General features: G+C 37.4%; 5 protein-coding genes across 5 annotated transcripts in view; 3 read left to right on the forward strand and 2 right to left on the reverse strand.

The window, feature by feature from the left end:
* Nucleotides 1-1,250, forward strand: part of selenoh (selenoprotein H) — a 1,519-nt gene extending 269 nt beyond the window's left edge. The window contains exons 2-5 of the mRNA XM_026280699.1: nt 225-351; nt 498-640; nt 747-870; nt 956-1,250. Of these exons, the coding sequence (XP_026136484.1) occupies nt 225-351; nt 498-640; nt 747-850 (374 nt within the window). The 3' untranslated portion in view covers nt 851-870; nt 956-1,250. The remainder of the gene's footprint in view (nt 1-224; nt 352-497; nt 641-746; nt 871-955) is intronic.
* Nucleotides 1,251-1,704: 454 nt separating this feature from the next.
* LOC113114018 (macrophage migration inhibitory factor-like) lies at nt 1,705-3,669 on the reverse strand. Its single transcript, XM_026280700.1, has 3 exons — nt 3,416-3,669; nt 2,178-2,350; nt 1,705-1,971 (listed from the first exon to the last, which is right to left on the reverse strand). Exons 1-3 carry the CDS (start codon nt 3,521-3,523, stop codon nt 1,905-1,907), a joined length of 348 nt encoding a protein of 115 aa, XP_026136485.1. The 5' UTR covers nt 3,524-3,669; the 3' UTR covers nt 1,705-1,904.
* A 183-nt stretch (nt 3,670-3,852) lies between these two features.
* On the forward strand, nt 3,853-8,259 carry LOC113114015 (zinc finger protein 2). The gene is made up of 4 exons (XM_026280698.1): nt 3,853-4,589; nt 4,794-4,981; nt 5,914-6,010; nt 6,803-8,259. Exons 1-4 carry the CDS (start codon nt 4,295-4,297, stop codon nt 7,672-7,674), a joined length of 1,452 nt encoding a protein of 483 aa, XP_026136483.1. The 5' UTR covers nt 3,853-4,294; the 3' UTR covers nt 7,675-8,259.
* A 657-nt stretch (nt 8,260-8,916) lies between these two features.
* LOC113114507 (short coiled-coil protein B-like) lies at nt 8,917-10,652 on the forward strand. Its single transcript, XM_026281421.1, has 4 exons — nt 8,917-8,994; nt 9,412-9,515; nt 9,971-10,051; nt 10,171-10,652. The coding sequence occupies exons 2-4, from the start codon at nt 9,497-9,499 to the stop codon at nt 10,311-10,313; spliced, it is 243 nt and encodes an 80-aa protein (XP_026137206.1). The 5' UTR covers nt 8,917-8,994; nt 9,412-9,496; the 3' UTR covers nt 10,314-10,652.
* A 1,050-nt stretch (nt 10,653-11,702) lies between these two features.
* LOC113114020 (alpha-1,3-mannosyl-glycoprotein 4-beta-N-acetylglucosaminyltransferase B) lies at nt 11,703-24,514 on the reverse strand. The gene is made up of 15 exons (XM_026280703.1): nt 23,974-24,514; nt 23,386-23,538; nt 23,181-23,312; nt 22,413-22,546; nt 21,615-21,661; nt 21,410-21,523; nt 21,255-21,330; nt 21,058-21,172; nt 20,495-20,625; nt 20,284-20,391; nt 18,803-18,996; nt 17,784-17,862; nt 16,353-16,428; nt 13,475-13,587; nt 11,703-12,204 (listed from the first exon to the last, which is right to left on the reverse strand). The coding sequence occupies exons 1-15, from the start codon at nt 24,056-24,058 to the stop codon at nt 12,187-12,189; spliced, it is 1,575 nt and encodes a 524-aa protein (XP_026136488.1). The 5' UTR covers nt 24,059-24,514; the 3' UTR covers nt 11,703-12,186.

Here is a 24,514-nt window from a genome sequence, read left to right on the forward strand (position 1 = left end):
ATGAGTTTTCGTATTTGTTCCGTTATGTGTTTTTTTCAGTGGGAGTCAAGCTGCTTGTTTATGGTCATGCCTTTCAGTTTGTGATTTATACATTTCAAATTAGGAGGCTATGTCTTTTATAAAATTCTTGAAATGCTAAAACAACCAAATAAATACCCTCTCCCCCTGGTTATATATCATCCTATATATGCAAAACTACAACTCTGATGCACTTTAATATGCAGGTCGTGGTAGGAAACGGAAGAGTGACGTGGATGCAGAAGCAGCTGCAGTAGAGGAGAAGAAAGAAAAACTTGATGGAGATGACAAAAAAGATGAAGAAATGGGACAAAGGATCGTCATTGAGCATTGGTGAGGACACACTGAAAATGTGTTCATGCACGGTTTGTTTAACAATTTTTGTGAATTATTTAGATTTTTTTTTATAACAACATTTAAAGAGGTAAAAATGTAGTTACATAAATATGAGACTCACTTATAATTGAATCATTTTACAGCAAAAGCTGACGGGTCTATGGGCGGAATGCTGAAGGTGTGCGTGAGGCACTTGCAGCTTCGCACCCTGAACTTTGTGTGGTGCTCAATCCTCAGAAACCTCGGAGGAACAGCTTTGAGATCATGCTGATGGAGGGAGACAAAGGTTAGACTGCCATGGAAAGAAACCCAACCGAGTAACACGATTCAATTTATGGTTGTCTGAAGAATTATTTATGTATACTGCTTCTGTATTTCTTTCTCTTGAGCAGAGGTTGTTTTGTGGTCTGGCATTAAGAAGGGTCCACCACGCAAACTAAAGTTTCCCGATCCCGCTGAAGTGGTTTCTGCTCTGAAGGAAGCGTTGAAGAGCTAGTAGAGGTTATAAGGAGACGGGTGAGTCTGTTGTTCCTTAACTTATAGGCTAATAGCTTTGTAAATGGCAGTAAAATTAATCTTCCTAATTATTTTCTCCCTCTAGTCAGTCATCTTTGTTCCTGGACACTGGATGCATAATGATGTAAATGGACTAATGGGAAAATGTCCCCGTCTGTTTTCTGATGATCAGCTCTGTTGTTCCAGACCGGATATTTGATCTCGCCTTGTTTCTTCTGTTAAACTCTCCAAGTGTTTTTCATGTTCTTTTCTGACATGATTACTTTTACATTTCTAGTTCCTGTCTCTGTACTCGCTGTTAATGTTTGGTTAATCACTTTTATACTGTTTATGTGCATTATTATGATGCTTAGTCAAAAATAAAGTCTAGAGTATAGTTACATGTTGTGGCTAAAGTTTTTATCAATTCAAACAGATTTGTGGTCTGTCTGCCTCTCTCTTTATTTATATATTTATATAGAATCACCACTGTGCCTTTTAGTAATTTTACTTTCAAAATGCATTTGCTTTTTGTGCGGATTTTGTCAATGTTTTTGCTAGGCTGGTTATAAAATCAAAGTATAGAAGCAGGTCAGTATTGTACCTTGGTGTGACCGTAGTCTTAATAGCACATAAATTATGACTTCAATATTAAGTTAAGCCTAAAACAAGACTTTCCAAATTTACCATTTTGCCTCATCTAATATTAAACTACGTCATTTGCCCAGTATGTTATGGTATCCTTTAGTTTTGCATATTTTAATTTTATAGGCTGTAACCAATACAATTTCAGCATTATGATTTCCTAAACATGTGCTTTAAAGAGGAATGTATATCAAAACCTTAACACCTCAATAACAGTTGAAAGAAAACTTTATTGTCAAAGCAAGAGGTTGTCTGCTGTAAGCAGTAAGTGCTGTGTGTTAAGATTTAACTGATAGCATTATGCTTTGTACACTTTGTATGACTGATAGCATTATGCTTCCAAAAGCTTTTCTCTGAATAGAGCTGGAATAGAAACGGCAGCCTTATATCAGGCCATAAATCCATACTCTTTATCCAAAGGTGGTGCTGTTCCAAGCCACATTGGCTGCATCCATATCAACAAAGTTTATATAGATCCTGAAAAACAATACAAGGTTTTACTTAAATAGACATTTGACACACACAAAACATAATATGAAGAGTATATCTTAATATGTATGCATGCATATGCATATTAACAACTAAAATATAATTCAAAATTGATTTGCGAACTGAAACTTAATTGGTAAAAAATATTCTGGTAAATGCAAAACAATGTAGCCAGGTGTAATGTATGGGTTAACCTGTCGGGTGAAATCCCAAGGTGTTTGTTGAGCAGACCCATAAGAAGTTTGGAATATTTCTTATTTTGTGCCCCCCCAATCTTTCCAATGCTGGTGAGAGAGCAGAGTGCGCATGGATCTCCTTTGCCCCCAAACATCATCATCTGATCTGGGTTGATGTGTATGGCTATGTACTGTCACAAAGAAATACAAAGAGACTCACACAAGGGTCCATAATTAAATTTATGCATTTAGCAGACGCTTTTATCCAAAGCAACTTACAGTGTATTTAGGCTATCAATTTTTTACCTATCATGTGTTCCCGGAGAATCAAACCCCCAACCTTGTGCTTGATAGCGCAGTGCTCTACCAATTTAGCTACAGGAGCACAATTACAATTAATCTGAACAGGATTTTTATTTAGATTTATTCACAAATCTGACCGAGTTGTTCTGAGTGCCTTCTAGAGTCAACTAACAGACCCATTTTCACACTAAAAATTATTTCAGTATGGTGTAATGGAAGTGCAGATTTGGTTTATTACAGCGTTCCTCCAATCATGTCACGGAGGGCCAATGCTCTGCAGAGTTCAGCTCCAACACTGATCAAACCTACCTACCTGTTAATTTCTTTGGATCCTAAAGACATTGATTAGCATGCTCGGTATGTTTGATTAGGGTAAGAGCTAAACTATACTGGAAAGTGGATCTCGTGGGCCAGATTTGAGAATACCTGGTTTATTATAAGCTTCCAAATGACTTGTTTTTTTTATGAATCAACACGGCTCCAAAACACTGAACTGAAATACACATTACTGTAATACTTAATAAAATGCAAAGGGTGCCAGCAAATTGATTTTTTTGAACGTTTTAGACTCAAATATAATGTCACACGTGTGATCTGGGATAACGCGGTCACGTAATTGCGTCATGACGTAAAGGAATCACTGAATCGTTTTTGAACTGGTCTGTGGTTGAAAAGCATGTTTCACGGAAATGAGTCTGTCTTCCCAGCACTATTAAGCTTAAACCGAGACAAATAATAATGATGATGTATATTTGCTGCCTAGATCTCTTTACGTTTAAGACAATGAAAAATCCAAACTTAAGCTACAGCTAAAAGGATAACTGTAGATTAAGTCTCATGTATGAATCATTAAACTGAGATTAATAATTTACGGTTTCATTTCCATATTCTATGCAGACTAATATAAAAAGTCATACGATTTGTAGTAAATGTGAGAGATGCAGTGTGCTCACCTGCGCGGGTTTCCCCATCTCTTTGGCGAGCTCCTGCGTGGCCTCCGAGAGCAGCTCAGCAGGAACCGCGTCCTTAGACACGTTTGTGTTCACCACGAACATCGGCATGACTGCAACGGAGAAGATCGCTCTTACTGTAAAACAGCGTAAACTGGAAGGATCAGACGTGAGCTCGGGTTGAATAAGGTAAGTAACGGCGGTGCCAGTACTACTTCTATGCTACCGTAAAACACCATATGACAGTACAGCCCTGTTAGCAGACCACAGTTGCTCGGCATGAGGCAGAAGCATTGCGCAACCAGAGACCTTTCCCAGAGCCTTATATATATATATATATATATAAATAATCTACCAGCAGGGTAGCCAAAGCTAGCTAGGCAAACCTTTTGTAAGTCTACTTTAACGGTAATTACGGTATCTCTGCGCATGCGCAGAAAGCGACATCCGGAAATAATATTGTAGGCGAGAATTAAAACCTCTTGAGTTGAGAGGGGTGGTCGCGACTCGGAAAAAACTGTGCCGCTATTAGCGCATAAACACTCCGAAAACATGAGCACGGAGCATTTTTAGCCGTCGACTAGATTTATGCAGTAATCTAGAGTGGAATTTCATCTTTTAAGGGTTTGATTTGTGTGATCGCGAGCGATAGAGGAACAGGGTTCATTCCATTGGCTTTGTACAAAGTTGGGTTACTTCGGGTGACAGCCGTTGCCATAGTTGATGTCAGGTTATAACCATATGCGCAATAAAATTATGTTTTGTTATTGCACAGCGGATGCGTAAAACCATGAAGTGTGTCTGGTGTTGATATATGGCGTAACATAGTGTTATCGGGGACAACTTTATGTATTATTTGTGCGACTGAAAACTAGTGAAACCATGGCGGAATCGGTCAAGACCTTTCAAGCGCACCTGACTGCTGTCATGGACAGTTTGGTCCGCGCATCAGTGTGCGAGATCACCAAACTCTTCCAGGACACGGTGAACGACTACCTGGTGGAAATCTCGCTGAACAGAAAAGAGAACGAAGCGTTGAAATTGAGACTGAGGCTGACTGAGAATAAACTGAGAAACGAGCGCAAATATGGCATGGGCTGGGCGGCCAGTCGGCGCGCGGCTGGTCTGCTCGGCGCGGACGATACGGTGCGCAAAGCGCGCAGAACGGATCTCCAAAGTAAGCGCACTCTCCAACTTGCATTCAGTGTATGACGCTGTTATTTTATCGTGCATTTTTCCTGCCTTTGAGTGGGAAACCATAATGGCGACCTGCTCCTCAGTTCTCAGGTTTCTTTTTCCTTCCTCTCCTCCTCTTTTGCATTCCTCCCTCCCCCTCCTGTTCTCCTCTCTCCTCTCCCCCCCTCCCATTTTTCTCTCTCAGGAGGCAAGCAGGGGAAGGAGTGGAGTGCTGATGCGTGGGAGGAGGGGACTGGAGGAGTGAGAGATGACAGGAGGGACATGTTCCGTGCCCATCTGCCAACTGGAGGAGGTGGAGGTGGGGAGGAGGAGGAGGAGGAAAGGATCTGCGTCTCTGGGGAGAGGAATGAGGTGGCCAGCATTAAAGAAGAGGTGAGTAGCCAATCGGATGTGAGGAAACAGCTGCAGGGAGCAGAGGGGAGAGAGGAGATATAGAAGGGCTACGGACAGGAGAAGGACCTGAAAAGAAAAAACCCTTTATGCAAAAGCAAACTGATTTGAAAGTATATTTTGGTAGATCAAACATCAAACATTACAACTCAAGTGTTATATCAATTACAATTCACTTTTTTTCACTCTTTCCCTCTATATTGACATTATGATATATAAAAGGATTGTTCACCCAAAATTAAAAATGTCATCATTCATCCACCCTCAAGTTGTTCCATACCGGTGCAAATGCCTTTTTTCTGCTGAACACTGAAGAAAATAATTTAAAGAATGTGGGTTACCAATCATTTGATAGTAAAAACAGTAGACATCTATGGCTACCATCAACTGTTTGATTACCTACATTCTTCAAAATATATTCTTCAACAACATCTAGAGGGTGAATAATTGATGACAGGTGAATTGATTTTCATTTTTGGGTGAACTATACCTTTAAGAGTATTTCATAAAATACGCATGTCCTTGTTGACTTGTAATACTGTAAGAATACATTTACTTCTAATTTCAACACTTTTATGGTGATCAGATCACAAGTGGACGGTGTCATTACCAGTGTAAACCAGGTCAATGCATTTTATAATTTAGTTGCTCAAATCACAATTAGTCAAAAACACATAAGTTTGCATCACTAAAGAACTACCTGCTTACTTGTCAATCAAAATAAACCCCTTTATTGCAGTAAAAAAAGTTTAGATTTTATAAAAACAGCACATATGTAACATAAGGTTACTAATACCTCAGGTCTGCCTAAAATGTTTATGTGTTTTAAAATAAATATTTTAATGTTAGCAAGGAGAATTTATTTTACACCTTATGTTCTCGTTCTTTCTGCTTCTGTGGGCTGATGGATAAAGGTGGAAGGCTACAGATCAGACTCCCTGAGGCTGTTGCAAGAGGCTCTTCAGATGAACCAAACTGAAAGCAGCCCTCCCTCCCCCGGTCCCACCCACGGTGAGCACTGCAGTGCTTTGTTCAGGAAAACAGCTAATCATTTCTTTGTGATTGTGAGCATCAACAGTTAAAGGAATAGTTAACTTAAAGAGCATAATTCTGTCATTAGTTCCTCAACTTTGTGTTGTTTTTTTCAGTGAAACGCAAGGAGAATTTTTGAAAACTGTACTCAGTTTTTCATACATATACAGTACATTGGACCCACGACTGTCAAGTTCCAAAAGAGGTGACTAGTTTTACATTAAAGGAATAGTTCACACACAAATGAAAATTGTTATTCACTCACCATCACATCGTTCCAAACCTGTGTGACTTTTCTTCTGTGGAACATGAAAGAAGATATTGTGAACAATGTTGAAGTCAGTGGGAACTGAAACCATTTGCTTACTAACATTATTAAAAATGTCTTTGAAGTTCTGCAGAAAAAAAAAAAAAAAAAGAGTAACCAGTTTGGAAGGGTTGATGAATTAAGTTTTCGTTTTGCACACAAAGCCATTGTATTGATACTGTTCTTGTATGTTTTTGGGAGCTTGACAGCTGTGGCCTCTATGAACTGCTAATGTAAAACAAAAGTGTGTAATTTCAGCTTTGCGCACCAATAAATTACATTTTGAAAAATCTTCCAAGCAGAAAGCTGTAGTAATGATATTTCACAATATTAATGTTTTTACTGTATATCTGAACAAATAAATCCAGCCTTGGTGAACTTAAGAGACTTCTAAGCATTTCTAGCATTTTAATTGTAAGGTAAAAATTAAGTTCTTTTATCTGATGTCTAATTACTGTTTGCAGGAGAAATGGGCCCTGCTTCTGCTGGTCCTGAATCCGCTGCTGCTGAGGTGTGGGAGGAGCAGCCGGCCTTGTCAGAGGAGCCAGTGACCGGTGGAGACGAGCTCAGCGGACTTGAGACGGCCCTCAAGGCGGAGCGTGAACGTGAGGAGGCGGAGTCTGGCCTGGGTAGCCCGTCTCAGGAGACGTGTGGATCTGAAGGTGTGGCATTCATCGGACTAGACGGTTTATGTAGCTCTCAGCAGGCAATGTCGTCCTCGTCACATAGAGCAGACCCTGCTGAACTACAACTCCCATCAGCCCCTGCAAACAAGGAAGAGGAGTCAGGAGGAGAGAGCGGGGACATGCTGCACTTCTGCACACGCTGCGGCAGCGGCTTCAGTTCCACATCTGACCTCATGAAACACTCTTGCCCTGCGGTCGAGGAGCGGCCCTATCAGTGCTCCGTGTGCGGGAGAGCATTCAGCCACGCCTGGAGCCTTAAGAGCCACGAATGCATCCAGGCGGGCGAGCAGCTGCACCACTGTGAACTCTGCGGCAAACGCTTCACGCACTCGCGGTCCCTCGAGCGCCATCAGCTGGTTCACACAGGAGAGCGGCCCCACAGGTGTCCGCAGTGCGGCCGCAGCTTCAGTCGTCTCGGGAACCTGGAGAGGCACCAGCGCATCCACACTGGTGAAAGACCGTATGAGTGCGGCACATGTGGGAAACGTTTCAGTCGAGTGGAATACCTCAAACGACATCAGCACACCCACATTAGCGATATGATGATGAAACTCCCACCGCTGCGAAACTCTCACCACTGCTCTCAGTGCAACCAAACATTCAGTGATCCTGAGCAGTTCAAGCAGCATCAATGTCCATACAACACATAATGTTATTCAGTGTTCATGAGAATCTACTAGACCCTAACTAGAACCCACAGCACTCGAAAGACCTCATTCTTCATAATTCTTAACTTTTTGTATTTTCTTTTAGCATCTCACCACATGCTTTTGCCTTCAATGAACCCAAAATCACTGACTTGCACCAAGAACTTCAAAGCAACGCCCATTTAATGCTGTGCAATATTTTAAAGTGAAATTTAATATTTGTTATTATTATTTAGAAATGGTCTACTCATTATTCACAGTGAATATATATAAATCACCTCCGTTTCAATTCCAACAGTTTATCAACGCAGGTAACTCTATTTTTGTTATGCCAGGCTCCTTTATAACAGGCTGTGAATTATTTTTTTTGAGAGCAAAGACGTTTACAGAAGCTTGTTGTTTTTAATAAATGACAAATACTTATTCATGCATTCTTTTTCCTCTCATAGTGTTGTTTTTTTTTATTCAAAAAAGAAGTGAGATATTAGTTGTCATGAGAATTGCCTTTTTGTCTTGTTGTTTTCAATTTACTCAGTGATTACATTCTGTGTTGTAACTTGTAACATTAATAAATCCCTTCCAGATGCATACTGTTATAGCTTGTCTTTATACCTTTGTATGTTTATTTGTTTGTTCATGATAAACTTAAGTTTAAAATTATATTTATAATATCATAATTTGGATCTATGCTGTAAGTTATTATCATGCAGAGATAATGGAATATTTGCAAGAAATATGAATAAATGAAATAAAATACAGATGAAAGGCGTTTGTAAAAGCTTATTGATATTTTATGTTAGTGGATTTTATGTTGTTAGCCCTACCAGTACGCTCTAAAAACTAAGGATTGTCTTCAATTCTGTTCGGACTGATTAAAAAATAATAATAATTGAACAAACCGTTCAGTCTAATTCAGAGGTGCTCGCGATGATTTTTAGAAAACCCAGCTCCAAACTTGTTGCGCACCAGTTCAACTTATTTATTGAAATAATACAAACTTGACAACAAAATAAATAAAAAATAATCAGACGAATAAACAAACAGAAATAAGTGGTCAGATCCAGTACAAAAAGTGTCGAGTGTTTTCATAGCTTTCTTTTTATATTTTACTGAGGTCATATATTCAAGTAATTTTACATTTCAAGTTCACTTTTAATTATATTCCTAGCTTATGAATATAATTCAATGTGTAATAAAACATACATTTCTTTTGTGGGATCTAAAGGGTTAATGCACAATCCATGACGTCAGACTAGAGAAGACGTCTCTTTAGAGTGGGACATCTTCTGCCGGTGTTCTGTGGTCTGATTTCTCATTGCAGAGGTTTGGATGCTTTTTATACGATTAATTTTTATTTAATGGATTTATACATGTATACTTTAAAGCGAAGGACACGAACTGTGCTTCAGCTGGGAGTGTAATGGGCAGTGTATTGGTTTGTTTACCTCATCAGCTGTGTCAGCTAACCGCAGCTGAACTGAGTAACGTTAACATTAGCATCTGTTTAAAGATAAGATATGAAACTATTTCGCACTTTATTCTGCTTACTTTGACTTAGGCCAGCTACAAATTTACTTAATACTGTCATGTTATATAAGATATACAATCACAGTGCACAGTAACAGTTACAATGAGCATTCTATCCATTCAAAAGTGTAGCCCCCAGCATTGCAGCACCAATGAAGACTCCACATTATGAATGGAAACCTCTCTGCAAACTCCCGGTCTGTGTCTTTACAGTTTCCATCAGGCCTTGCCCTCATCCCGAAGTGTGTTCACAAGAGTCGCAGCCCTGCATTTCAAACCAGAAGACGAGTATTTCGCCATGAACTCTGACATGGATGGTGAGACACTGGAATCTGCAGCACATCTGCAGATTGTCTTTGTGAAACTGACAGTTGATAAGTAACGTTACAGACTGATTCAAAAATACATTATTTAACATAATAGATAACATGTGGAGACCCCCCCTTCCAAAAGCAAGTTTTAAATACATAATATTTTGCAATGTACAGCATTAATAGTGAAATAGAAATAGTTGTGTATGATCACCCTCAAATTGTTTTATTTTATATTCCATGGTAATTAAATGCCAAGTATAGCTAACCATTTTGCTATGTTCGATGAACAGGCAACAACAAAAAGGCAAAACCAAAATAAATGTATAATGTCTTGTTATCTGAACACACGCCTTTTCCAACATTAGTCATTACTTTCTTTCTTATTAATAATAAGCGTTAAGGACTTTTTCAGTTACTCTGAGATTGCACAGTGTGTAACTCTTAAGTTCACCTTCCAGGTGACATTGAAAACCAGGTGGAGTTAGAGGAGAAGACCAGACTTATAAACCAGGTCCTTGAGTTGCAAAATACTCTTGAGGGTAAGTAACCCATGCTGCATGTTTTGTCACATAATGTTAACTTATGCTGGGTTCTTTAACCTTTTATTATATTATATAACAAGCATTCATTTCTGTCTTTCTCTTTCTTGTTTTGACAGATCTCTCAGCTCGGGTGGACGCAGTAAAAGAAGAAAATCTGAAGTTAAAATCAGAGAATCAGGTTCTTGGGCAGTACATTGAGAACCTCATGTCGGCATCTAGCGTGTTTCAGACCACTGACTCCAAGAGCAAACGGAAGTAAGAGGGCATCCTCTCTCCCAGAATCCCTCGTGAAGACGCCATCCCCACGCAGATAAACCGTTGCTCATTTAAACGTTTTTGTTCCTTATGCCACTAAAATTATAAGTGTTTACATTTATTTTATTTATCAGTATTAATGTTCTTTAACGTTTCATCTTCAATTTTATTAAACATATTACATACTAAATCATTTCACAAAGATATTAACTTGTTAAACTAAAGGCCCGTTCACACCAAGCACGATAACTATAAAGATAACGATAAAGATATAGTTCTAAAAATCGTTCTCAATATTAAAAGATTAGCAGAGTCCACACTTCAACTATAACGATAAAGGCATAGAGAAACGGTATCGTTGGAATCATTTTCAGAATGATTTTTTTCCCAGCTGATGAACGATATAAATATTCACATCCAATCAGAATCCATCCTGATGTAACGAGCTCGAGGATTTAAAGCGGCAGACGCACGTGCACTCAGAATAAACAGACGATATCGTTCGCTTGTGTGGACGCTAATATCGTTATCTTTATAGTTATCGTTCTTGGTGTGAACGGGGCTTAAGACCTTGTTTTTTTATGTTCAGACAGGGTATGAAATTTATATTATTTGTAATATTTAAAAAATTGTTTTGTCTCACTAAACAAATTGATAATTGATCAAATATGTATTTAATATTTTTGCTTTTTAGATGAGGGTACGGCTGTGATGCCATGACAGTTGCTGTTTGTCTGTATCAGTACTGATTATACTCCTGTTGAGAGAGAATATTTCAGGGCATTCTGATCTGGGAATGAAATTTCGACCCTTTCCTTGGTGCTATCAACAGAAGGGAGTTCTCTGGCATGTGTCACATCTGTGCCTCTGAATATCTCAATGCATTTGTTGTGTTTGAATGTGTAGAATCTTACCATTGTTTGGCATCACAAATGCCAGGTTGAATTAAACAAATCTAATTTGCTGTGCTGCGAGTCAGTCTTTAGGCCCCTGTGGTGGTTTGCTTCTCTGGGATTCAAGTCTACACGTATTCCACCAGAGTTTGGAGGATTGCTCCAGCTGCTCTCGTGAGAGGAGTGAGGAATGGAGTCTCATAGAGTAGCATTGCCTTTTTCTCCTCCACTATTGCTTTAAATTGTGAATCTGCATCTGAATGTGTGTCTCCGTCTTTCACAGGGTTACCAGAGGTGTTCGGAAAGACAAACCAACTAGTGTTTAAGCATGCAGTAAGAGTAAACAAACCCAGAATTAAAGCTGAAATGTGTTCATTTTTATGTTAAACATTTTCTATTCTGGCTTGATTCATTGGCAGGCTGATGTTCTTAGTAAGGGGGAACATTAGTGTGCTCAAGTCTTGATTATCTGTTTGTCTGACCATAGAAAGCTGAGGTGAGTTCTTTTTTTTTTATTATTATTAAAATTAATTTTGCTATTCCACTTGATGCTAGGTATGAAGAAATAAAAACAACATGATATAGGCAGAAAACAACATAATTATGATGTCATGACAAGTTGTTACTAACATGTATTGATTTACTGACAAAGTCAAATATTTTCAGTATATGAAACATTGTCAAATCCCATATGTGTGGTCCTTTTTTGCAACATAACACAATAATTTAAATAATTTAGAAAAAATTTAAAACATCAAAACATTCATGGGCCACAATAAACAATCGTGTAAACACTTTACGCTCTCACATTGATGAGGGAACATGCTGTAATTCAGTATTAAGTTACACCTGAAGATAACACAACAATGGCACTCCTTCAAGAATAAGGAACTTCCTCTTCACACCAGCAGCATGCACTGTTGTCCACCAGGAGGAATTAACATGTTACCATGTGGATCAAATTTCTCCTCTCTCCTCAGCTCATCAAACTTTAATAAAGATCTGTCAGAGAAAGAGACGTGACTTTTAAGCAAACCTTTAGATATTGTGTCACAGCTGCAAACAAGGCTATTGAAGACTATCAGTGGGTTACAGGATTCACAAAAAGGCTGTTCCTCAAAAAGGCTATTTCATGTGTAGACAAACAATCCTGAAAGATATTTTTGTAGTTACACAGAAATAATCAATAAGATGGTGACTGATAGTGACTACAATGAAAAACATACCGTTTCCCGATGTGCATACTATCCACCCTATCTGCCCTAAATAGTACTGAAAATTACTTATGTCAAATAGAATTTAGGATGGATAGTGTGGCACACAGGCATAGTGATGGTAACTTAATGTCATCTAGTGAAATACTCTGAATGAATTTCCAGGAATTTTGCTGAACATATTCAAATTAGATATAGCTGATGACAGACACACTTGGCCCTTTCATTGTTAAGCATAGCTGGGTTGATCTCTAAAATATATATTTTTTTGCACTGTACACACATTTAACATTTTTAAGTAAATAGATGTTAAAATAAAGTATTGACTTTTGTCTATTCACCTGCACTGTTATTATTTATGAATTTAATATTCAAAATAATTAAATTAACAGATTTAAGAAATAAAAATTCAAATTTAGAATCTACAATTTGGACTAACTCTTAAAGACCTAAAGCAAGTTGCTGATTTAGCAAACTGAAAAGTGACATAAAAAAAAAAAACATAAAAAGTTTTCTGAATAATACTAAAAAAATTCAATAAGAAAGACTAACAAAAATTGTGGACTAAAAGAAAATGTTTAGAGGCCATTTCTGCCGAAGTGTTGTTGATAATGACAATCTAGCAAAACATATGCTGCAATAAAATCCTTGATTTATAACAATGTGAAATGTAAGATAATGTTTAACATGAAGGAAAATGTGTTAAATGTTTATTGGCGAATGCTAACCTAGCTTAATAAAACACAAAATAAACCACCTTAACAAGCCCTACGAGTGCTTTACCGGTTTTGTTTGTCATACAGAGGCCTGATTCAACTGAAAAAATTTACATATGTGCTAATAAACCATTTTCCTGTTTGTATTCCCTGGAGATATGCCAACAAAATTGGGTTGGGTGTGTTTTTTTGTTTTCATATATACATTGCATTTCTGTGAATTACATCTTACTCATGACAGCATAGCTTTCTCTGAATTAAGTGACTTTTATATCAAGCCCTCCCCAATTAGGTGAGGCCTGTTTCTAAATGTTATTTATAGATAAAATGAATGTGGTTTACCTCACTGAGAAGGACCCAGACCTCAGAATCAGAATGAACCAGGAGTCGCATGGCCGCTATTTCTCCTAATGCTCCATCTACTTCCCCCTCAGCCACTCCATTCTTGAAAGAACCTAAGAAAACAGACGTGTGTGACATCACAAATTAAACAAACCACCTGACCTCTTTCATTCATCAGATTGCATGACAGGTGCTTTAAACCGTGTTTTGATGCTGGTTTTCTCACACACACACATCCTGGTCTCAGACAATGGCCAAGCACATTCATGTTTTTACATAACCACTTTTGAGCTCAAGTTTCTTACTGTGGTTTGTCCAAAGGTGGTAAAACAAAGAGAGTGTGTGTATTACAGACACACACATGCATACTTGCTCAGAGTCTGATAACCTTGTTTGATCATTAACGTCCTTAAAATACAATGTCATGGCTGTTGTGCCATTCAGTTAGATCCGCAAATCAGTAATGCTTGTTTAAAATTACAGTGGTCGTTTCTAAGACCAGATACATTTCCCGATTGTAAATAAATGCAATACAGTTTAGATTTCTATTTCTTCCAATAACGAGTCCTATAAAGTCTTTTAGAGAATAAAACAGTCTCTTAAACTCACCAAATGGCACTTACTTGATTAAAATCACAATAAAAACATTTAAATTGTGAAATTTTATTACTATTATTATATTTTAATATATTTTAAAACAATTATTTATTCGATGGAAAAGCTGAACTTTTGAACAACCATTACTCCCAGTAGCCCCTCACTGCAGTACACAAGATCTATCCAGGGGTGGAGATGGGTTTAGGAATCAGAGGTTGGCGACGGGAAGCTTTAGGGATATGTAAGGTGGACCGAGTTCTGGGAAGTGGGACCAGTTCAAATGAAAGCATGTGACAATGAGAAAACCAGACAAACAAATTTTGCCAGGTGCTATAGATTTGGTATTGGTTCAAGATGCATGCTGTCATAGTTTCACTAGTCGTACGTATGAGGCCGTTTGACCGAAATGTCAAACAACCCATCACAGTTCGTTATGTTCATCGTCATGTTTTGAGGAGTGGAAACATCGCCACAATAACAGACCGGTGTGTAAAACTCTCTGACATATTTTAAAGATTTAATGCCGCAAACTTTAAATATTTCACATACTTTCGAAAATCCAACATTTAGTCCTGATAAGTGCTTGACATCACAGTTGTAAACACGGTGGTTTTCTTCTTTCAGGAGGGGGTTTGGTGCTACGTTATTTTGTTTCCAGGTGGATCATTAAAGACACATGTCTCGAGGAAATCCTGTATAATTCAACCAATCCGATGACGACTTCAAGACTCCTGAATTGTTTCCACTTTTGTGTCCCATATGCATCATGCGTAATTTTTCCTATTTGACCGTTCTCTCTCTCTCTCTCTCTCTCTCTCTCTCTCTCTCACACACATACACATTATATGTGTGTATATAAATCCTTTTTTATTTACCATGCTTTTAATTTCCTATAAGGTATTTGATTGGCTTAGAATGATAAAAACTGTTTCACTCTTTCCAGTTACAGTGATTGCTGTCCTATTTAAGTGGCAGTTTGAATGTTTGTTTTAATGTATCAAACATGGAATCAAAACCAAGAAGGGCGAGAAAGCCAAAGTGGACAGAGGAACAGTGTTTACTGTTAGCCCAGTTAGTGGATGAACACAAGGCCATTCTTAAAGGAATATTCGGGCCGGGTGTCACAGCAAGGGACAAGAAGCAGACATGGGAGCGTATAGCACAAACTATTAACGGTTCATTCCCCCTGCTTATGCGCACCTATAAGCCTGCTATATTCATAAATGCAGTTTTTTGAGCCAGCAAGGTGGGAATGTCCAGTGGATACGAAATGAACTGCGACACAATAAGATGTTCTGAAAGTGCTGTGATTGTGTGATCACTCTGCTTACAGAAGGTTGTGACAGACCCAAATCATCACTATTGCATTGTTGCATTTTCCTAGTTGTCAAATATCGTAATGTAGTGATTACTTTAATTTCTGGCACTATGGCATTTCTGCGCTGTGTTGGAGATGTTAGCACGTCTCTATTAAGATCAGTCACAAACATGTTCCCTGCACGATCTAATCTATAGCGTCTTATTAACTTGCTGTCATCCATTGTCTGCAACACATTTCTTCTGCCTCTTCGTCTTTCTGCCATTTTCTCCTCTGCTAAATAAACTCTTAAGCCTCTTAAAAGTCCTCGTCTGTGCTCCTAACAAGTTTGACCTTAAGACCTCTTTTAAGGGTTAAGATGCTTTCTGAATTACTTTTTTCTTTACTAGGATTTTTTCTTTAACTTTAAGAGTAAATGCCCACATTTCTAAGAATTTTCTTAGAATTTTGTCACTAGGAGCTACTTTTTGCATTGAGATTATTTATGAATACGGGCCCAGACGTTTAGTCAACGGTCCATGGGCGTGACGTCTGAGGCGGAGACTATAGTTTCACTACACTCAGTGCTCCACACTAATGGGAAAAAGCAGCCATTCAAGAACTGTCAACTGACGTCGTAAAAATCATTCAGCTCTTTAATGGAAAAAACCAAACCAGTTACGAACCGGTTTTTGATACTCAAACCTATAACATGTGTTAACAGACATGTGTTCACAAGCCTAGCTAGAGTTTCCTGTAATAATCATGATTATCATCACAGCTAGTTTCACGAAAACTCATATCTAACTAATATCATCACATAGTTTTTTATGATGCATCAAAGTATCATATACAGTACTTGAAATTCATAGTCCACTGACCATCAAATGATTGCACTTCATCTACATGTATTAATGCAAAATCTTACAAATATGTGACAGAAAAGGAAAGACAAGAAAAAGGAAATCAATGATGGTTGATTACCTATCTGAACAAAGCCATCGGATGAGGCTTTACAGCAGGCCAATTCTCCTCTAGTGACCTTCTCTTTCACAGAGTTCTGTAAAACACAGACATGCACCTTTTAGCACTTTATACTTCAATGCGAATGAAACAAAAAGAAAAAAACATCAGGAAGTATGTACAAAAATCCTCGTCTAACAGGTTTGAGGTAAAGTCTGAACTAAAACACGATCTCAAAGGCTGCAAAGAACACAAATGTGGTTTTGGGTTTCAGTTTTCTGTTGTCTTAGAAGTGTTTACATGGCTAGCATGCACAGGAGCAAGGCCCCATCGCGACAAGCAAATTAATACAAATGTACACTTAGAAAAAGGGTGTAGTCACATACTTTCTAAGATACAATGCAATGTCTAAAGCTATGACAATTTCAACATACTGACACAAACTAAATGTGCCCATTTTTTTTGTGCATCTTTGGTTCTGGAAGTATTTAAGGGATTTCAAGTATTTAAGACATTGAAGCGCTGAAGGGGTTAAAAAATTCAACTTTAAATTAAAACAAAGAAATTAAACAAAGAGTCATGAAGCAAACCAACCAGTTCTGGGATGAACAACAATAAAAAGAAAAGTGAGATTAAAAAGTGCGCTTATTAAATAAAGGAATGAATTACAGCCCCATATATCTTAACAAATGCCACAATCAAACAAGAAATACCAACACAATATAAAACTATAAGGGAGTGTACTAAGTAAGGAGACTAAATCACGTCATTTACAATGTTTCATAGGTCAGCGTGGTCACCACTGAGCTAACTGATTTGTTGTGATTCTCTGATTGGTGGATCATTCTCTTCAGGTTTCATGGGTAGTGTAGTCCTTCACCTGACATTTGGCTGTTAAAGTTTTTTTTTACTGATTCTTTAACAGAACCTCATGGTCTGTCTTCAAAGGTTTCATTCCCATTCAAATATTCAAACATTCAAATGTCAAGAGTCAAAATACTTTTGTTCAACCAGGATCCAATAAGTTGATCAAAAGTGATAGTACAGACATTTTCAAAGTTTTGAACACTGAAAATTATATGATGTTATTAAATGTTTGGGCACCAAATCAGCATGTCAAAATGATCATGTGACAATGAAGACTGGACTAATGGCTGCTGAAAATTCGGCTTTGCCATCACAGAAATAAAATTACATTTTAAAATACATTCAAATAGAAAACTGTTATCTTAAATGTAATACAGATTTCAGACTATTACTGTTTTTACTGTATTTTCGATCAAATTAATGTAGCATTGGTAAGCAAACTTCATTCAAAAACAATAAAAACTCATTCTGCTCTCCCAAGCTTTTGATCGCTAGTGTACATAAAACTTATTTCACTGTACACAGTTATTTCACTGAAAGCGGATTTGTCACTTTTGAGTGCTATGATTTTTTTTGATCACTTACATTATTAGGAAGCACCTCCACTGTTGTGTTGTAAAACCGGTCACCATTTGTCTCAATATTGCCAGATCGAAAAAGGTACCTAGAAATGAGTGGAACAAAAATGTAAAAAATGATAAAATTTCACTATACGTCTATTCATGTCAACACATTGTACTTGCTATCGGAGTGGAAATGTTTCTAATGCCACAGATGCAGTTGATAGTTACAAAAATGAATAGGTAGCATCAGTGGAATTTATTTATCAAGTCAAAAAGTAGGTCGAGGAATTTCTCTGGGCTCATTACATCACTCTTTATCAAGCGACAGATTAACGATCACTTCATGAAGACAGTACTGAGAAAGTAAAGATTTCTTTACAACACCTTCCTCAAATGTCAGATAAACACACTTAGTTTTTGGGAAGCTGTAAAATGAAATCAAATCATCTCCTATATGTGTGCTTAAAGGGAATTTAGAAAGATTGCTGTCACCATGTATTCAGCTCCTAAATAAACATGGCCACTGGCCAGTATAAAATATCCTGCTCAGGGGAACTGAAACAGAAGCCACTGGTTCATATTCTTTTATCAGGGCAATATAAGAGCACACAAGCAGACAGCTGTGTACATTTACATGGCCTTTGGGTTTTTACTTCTATTTATATATCCATGTTAAGAGATATTTACAATGCATAATATAAGTAAACTCCCCTAAATATATCAAGCCATATCGAATTTACTTTTACAGATAAAGGGATAGGTTTCCCAAAAATATGCATGTGTGACTTTCAGCAGAACACTAAAGAAGATTTTAAACAACACTGGACTACACTGAATAAAAATGTTAACGCTGTTCAAAATATCCTGATTTTGAGTTCTGCAAAAGAAATGAAGTCACAGTTTTTTAACGACATGAGGGTAAATGATGACTGAATTTTCATTTTCTATCGATACACAAACTGGATATACATGCAACTTTAACAAGAGTGCCTGTTAAACTTTCTATACTCATCAAATTAATGTCCTGCACTGGCGTCTCACCCTTTGACAGCTTGAGGCGTGGTAAAAGTAATGAGGACGTAATCTCCTCTTTTAGGTGTGAGGCCCCAGAAGAAGTCTTCTCCGATGTAAGCTCTCTCCAGAGTGTGAGACATGTATTTCTCCAGACTGGTGCTGAGTTCTGCAGACGGGTTATGGTGGGCTTTGAACAGCACTTGATTTCCAAAGTCTTTATCCTGTTATCACATAAAGACATAGATATATACACATAAGTACCTAGTGAGCGGACCTGCTCTATATTGTCTAAACAGATTTCTAACTGAAATAGAACCTAATAAGTGAGCGTTTTTTTTTTTGAGAGTTCTGTCACTTCAGTTGGTCTGAATGTTGATTTAGTGACCGGATACGGTGTTGTATTGTCCTTTCTTGTCCTTGTGTGAGTGATAGAGCTCAGGGATTGTTCATTCGTTTGTATATGTATTGTGTTTGGGGCTTGGTGTCTGGATCCTGAAAATCCTGTCTGCTTTGGTTTCAGTCCTGGGATCCTGACATTCAGGCTCCGGGCACTTTCACCTGCGTCATGTCTTGTTTTCTGTAGTGCACACGCTTATGTTTATATTCATTTGCTGTGTGCTCTTCTGTCTTGAGATTGTGTTTGGTGGTTTTTATGTTGATTTTAATTTTTTTTGTTAAAAAGAACTTTTGAGTACAGTTTAGATGTTCTGCATTTGGTTCCTGACAAATACTAACTAGTCTTTAATTTTAGCTTTCTGGACACACTGGGAACTTTGTTTTGCAGCACTTTTAATGGGACTTTTTCTTTAAAGGTGAAGTGTGTAATTATCTTGGACATTAAAATCCTTCCTCATTGCCCTGTTTATTTTTCAGAGGGAACTACATGTAACCCTCAAATGTACATCAAAAACTAAAAATTAATAATGATTACATTAGTACACCAGAATTGAGGCACTTCACCTTTAAAACGAATGAAATGAGTTGTGTCATTATGAATTTGTAAGTCATTATGGAAATATAACATGCTAATATAAATAATGTAAATGTCCTGTTTGCAATGTAGATCAGCTCTTGTCTGCCCTACAGACCTATTACACTGTTGGAGAGTTTAGGTGGCCACTATTCTACTAGAAATTCATCTTGAATTATACTATTATAGTTTTATTCATATTGAATAGGTTTTCATTTTTTTATTCCCCATATTCATTTTAAAAGCAGTTAAAGTATTAAGTTTGTTGTGTTTTTTTAATAGGTTTATTTTTCAAATGTAATTGTTATAAACGTTTTCAATTTTAATTTTTATTATGATTTATCATTCATCGAGTTAAACTAAATGAAAATGTTTTATTTGTGAATTAATTTTTGTTTTGTTTCAGTTAATGTATTTTATTTCAAGTAACATTGTTTTTATGGATTCAGTTTAAGTTTTATTTAACTGAAACGAGACCTTAGCACATATATACCTTTAAAAAAAAATCTTCATACAAGGAAGAGGAAGTTCGAATTACCTTTAGGTTTTGAATTTTACCGGTGAGTGAGGAATGCAAACCGACGTGCTGAAACAGGGAGGGTTTGTAAGTTCTCTTCAGTTGGGCCTTCTCATTACTGCAGTGTTTCTAAGTGCAATGAATTACAACAATAAACAATCAAATATCTTCACAAACAAAATAAATAAATAACAAGCAACCAAAAATAAGTAAATATTCTATTTAAACTTACTAAATCTTTCTCTGGGTTACACACTTTAACCCACAGGATGTGATCGAGCAGCCAATCGATTGGCTTGTCTTTGTGAAACATCAGGAAGAACTCCACAATCATTGGCAGATCTGATGTGCGGAAAAGCTTGCCTAGAATATAAAAAATGAGCGATATACTCAATTTCATGCTAGGGCACAACTAGATTTGCTCATAGTTAACAGTATCTATGGGAGCTTTGAGACACTGACAATGTTCTGTGAAATCTGATGCTACTCTGAGAAAACCTGGGTGATCATTTGAATAATCAAGAGGATCTGAACTGAATCTTTTTAAAGGCTTATGTAAATAAGCAAATGCTAGCAGAAGGTGCGTTTGTTTCTTTAACAGATAGGGCTCATGTTTCCTTACTTTTTATTTCTGATCCTCTTGACACGGACTACTAAAAGATATCTCACCGCTATTGTTAAAAGGTGTACAAATAAGCAAACAGCAGACAAATGAAACAACTGGCCAAACAGAAATGGTGGGAGAGTTTAGAAGAAAGACAGGAAATCAATGAACGCAGAGGACAAGACACTGACCAATGAATCCCAGCTGGGAAAACTCCAGGAAAAGCCACTCCTCGGAAAGCACCTGCTCTATATGTGTTTTCATGGACTCAAAGAATCCTTGCTTTGCTACAATATCATCCTCAAGCTGAAACACATATGCACAGACTGATAAAGACAATGAAACATAGAGCTAACAATGAGTTGTAGGACAGTGTCTTTGGCATTACCTGGACATAGTATGTGCCCTTAGACTGCGCATACAGCATGAGGAAACTGTAGTCAAGGTTCTGCTTGGTCCTCCATCTATGAGCAGTAAAACAGGCTTCACAATTAAGACACCATCTATTTCAAGTTTCATTAGCACAAGAGCTGAATCTCTAACCTGACTCGCTCCTTGGGGTCGCCAAATGTTTCCTTCAGGTTACTTAAGTCTGGGTAATAGTGAGGAGATGGAGAGATCACCTCTATCACTCCGGAACTGACGGCATCTGGGAGACTACACAGAGTCAAATACACAGTTACTAGCACAGCGAGCTTAAAGAAACACATCTTGCATGAAGCAGACGAGTAAATAATGAAACACTCACTTGGTCTGTACACTCTGGACAACTTCTTTCACAAATGTGGCATTTGTCTATGAGAAGAATGAAAATACTCAATGAAAATAACAAGATTAAGATATAATACATTTTTAAGATTAAGATACAATATGACAAGGGGTGTAGTAAGTAGATGTAGTTAATTAATATTACTTGGTACTTAAATGTATAAGTAAACTGTAACAAAGACACCTAAAATTAACCTAAGTGTAACCTAAATTAATACTTTTATTAAGCATGGATGCATTAAATCGATTACAAGTGACAGCAAATACATTTAAAAGCTACAATAGATTTATATTTCAAATAAGTGATGTACTTTCTATTCATCAAAGAACGGATTACAATTTGCACAAAAATATTAAGCATTTAAAGTAATTTTAATATGCAACGTTCAGCATCTTTGAGTGATATCTGATGGATCATATAGAACGATGAAAACTGGAGTAATGGCTTTATTTTTGGGTACAGTGTTTAAACTTCACGTCAAAAGTTTAAGATCAGTAGAACATTTACGCATATTGTGACACTTTTTTGCTGCAACTAATTGTATTTAATGAGCCCAAAGATTCGCATTAGTTCAGATCAGCCAGAGAAAATATGCCTACATGAAAACATGTAAACAAATCAGCTTCAATAACTCATAATATAAAATGGCTTGACAGGAAAGAATTAAGGAATGAACTGATATAGAACCATAAAGTTTGATGCAACCTTACAAGAGCAATAAAACAGATAAAGCCAGGAGAGATATGTGAGAACAAAAGAACACAAGTAAATGGTTACCTCAGCAACAAAGACTACAATGACAATATCTTTCTTCTCGGCAGTTGAAAGGTCATATAGGAGAGACTGGAGTGTGTTCACTAGATAACTCTGTTTCTGCCTGTGCACGGTTGGTACTCCTAACACCAGAGACACTGCGTAAACAGTTAAAACTGTGTGTCAGCTTGTCTTGCTATGGTGACCGCATTACTGTGGTTGTGTGTAAAATATGTACAATTATTAGAAACTATCAAACTGACAAAGTAAATCAAACATTATGATAGCATATGATCAGTAATTATATAAAGCATCATAATACAACGTATCTCATGTTAGATTTTCTAGAAAAATAATAATGTTATTGTTTCAGAGAAGGGGTTTTTAAGGGTTAATTAGGCTTTCTAATAACATTCTTCAGCTGGGATGCTTTGCTGCTTTCATGACTCTCAGCAGGTGCATGCACAATATTTGCAGTGTAGCAGCAGCTATAGCTGATTTAAGAGACACACGAAAGAAAAGAGCAAAATTGAGGATGCAAAGAGGTATAGAAAAGAAAGCCAGTCAAATTTCAGTATGTAAATATTGCAATGATATATTTGCTTGTGGTCACATTTTATGAATCTGAGATTTAGATCTTAGCTTCTTATGCAAAAGATAGACTTTTACACAGAATTTTAACACAGTAAGACATCAATATCATTATGACATGAATGTTTAAATCAAATTAAATTGCTACAACTGCAAGCACTTTAACGATACAATCACAAAAGATGATAATGGGAGTCAGACCTCCAGTGCGTCGCTGTCCCAGATGAACGATGGGTTTCAGACTGTCCTTATGCTCCTTTAGGTGAGGCAGGTAGATGTAGGCATTAGGCTGCGAAGGCAACAAGCGCCGAAGGACCCTCTCTTCTAATAAAGCTAAAATTGCAGATAAAATACTGAATAACTGTACAGACGGGAATATTACAGCAAGAAACGTGCTTGGACTCACCTGAGGAGTTACTGATTGTGAGATTCGATGGAGCAATGCTGCGGTTTTGAAGTTGACCAAGCACTTTAAGCAGCTCTTGGGATAAGACCTCTCCTCGTTGTTCTGCCCGCAGTAACCTCTCATAGACCAAATGGAGCTCCGACGGCAAGTTATCTGAAACACAGTATGAGTTTTGATATATTTACAGTAGGAAATGTACACAATATCTTCATTGAACTTAATAAACTAATGATTTTTGGCATAAAATTTTTATTTTGGGCTATTACTATAAATATACCTGTGCTACTTAAGACTGGTTTTGTGGTCAAGGGTCACATATGGAAAGAATTCCTGCAATACCAGTTTGTTTGGCGTACAGGAATCTGGCATTACAGGTCTGACAGGTTGACAACCGACTGAAGACTAACTAAATAACTAACTAACTAAACATGTCATGTTTGAATCTCTCAAAAATTCATCTCTTAACAACTCATTCATGTCCAAAGAGTCAGTACATAAATTGACAAACAATAGAAACTAGAAAACTGTTCATAAATTCAAATTCCGTATAATCAATCAGATGATTTCATACAGGCTGGTCGCGCTCACCTGACTTTGATGTGCGCCAGGAGGTTAACATCAACACACATAAAAAACCCGCGAAGAAGAACAGTTTGCCATGCCAGGACCTCATCTCAGTCCACAGAAATACCAGGATCCTAGGCTACTATTGAGGACAAGGCAAAATCCTCAAGATACAACAATTAACAAAGGTTAGTTGCTGCTTCTTCCCCGCGATGAACTGGGAAAAAAAGTCACAATTTGACGAAAATCCGTTTGAAATGCATCCTACTTTGCGAGACCAGGCCAGCTCCACGAATTGTCACGAATAGAGGAACTTGGCAGTGATCTGCTCACACCTGTAGTCCCATCCTCCACTTGTCCTGCTCATGAATATTCATCCCGTCGATGCATATTCACGACGACGCGGCTGACATGAGTGTAGTTACTCATCTTCACACATTGCGTTTAAACGTCTCTCAGATTAGTTTCCCCCCTCTCTATCTGTTTGTCTCAGATTTTGATATAATGTATAGGCTATCTGCTTCAATTTAGGCTAAAGTAGTTTAAAACTACCCCAATGAACTGT

Source organism: Carassius auratus, chromosome 14, assembly GCF_003368295.1.
Source record: "Carassius auratus strain Wakin chromosome 14, ASM336829v1, whole genome shotgun sequence".
Taxonomy (NCBI): domain Eukaryota; kingdom Metazoa; phylum Chordata; class Actinopteri; order Cypriniformes; family Cyprinidae; genus Carassius; species Carassius auratus.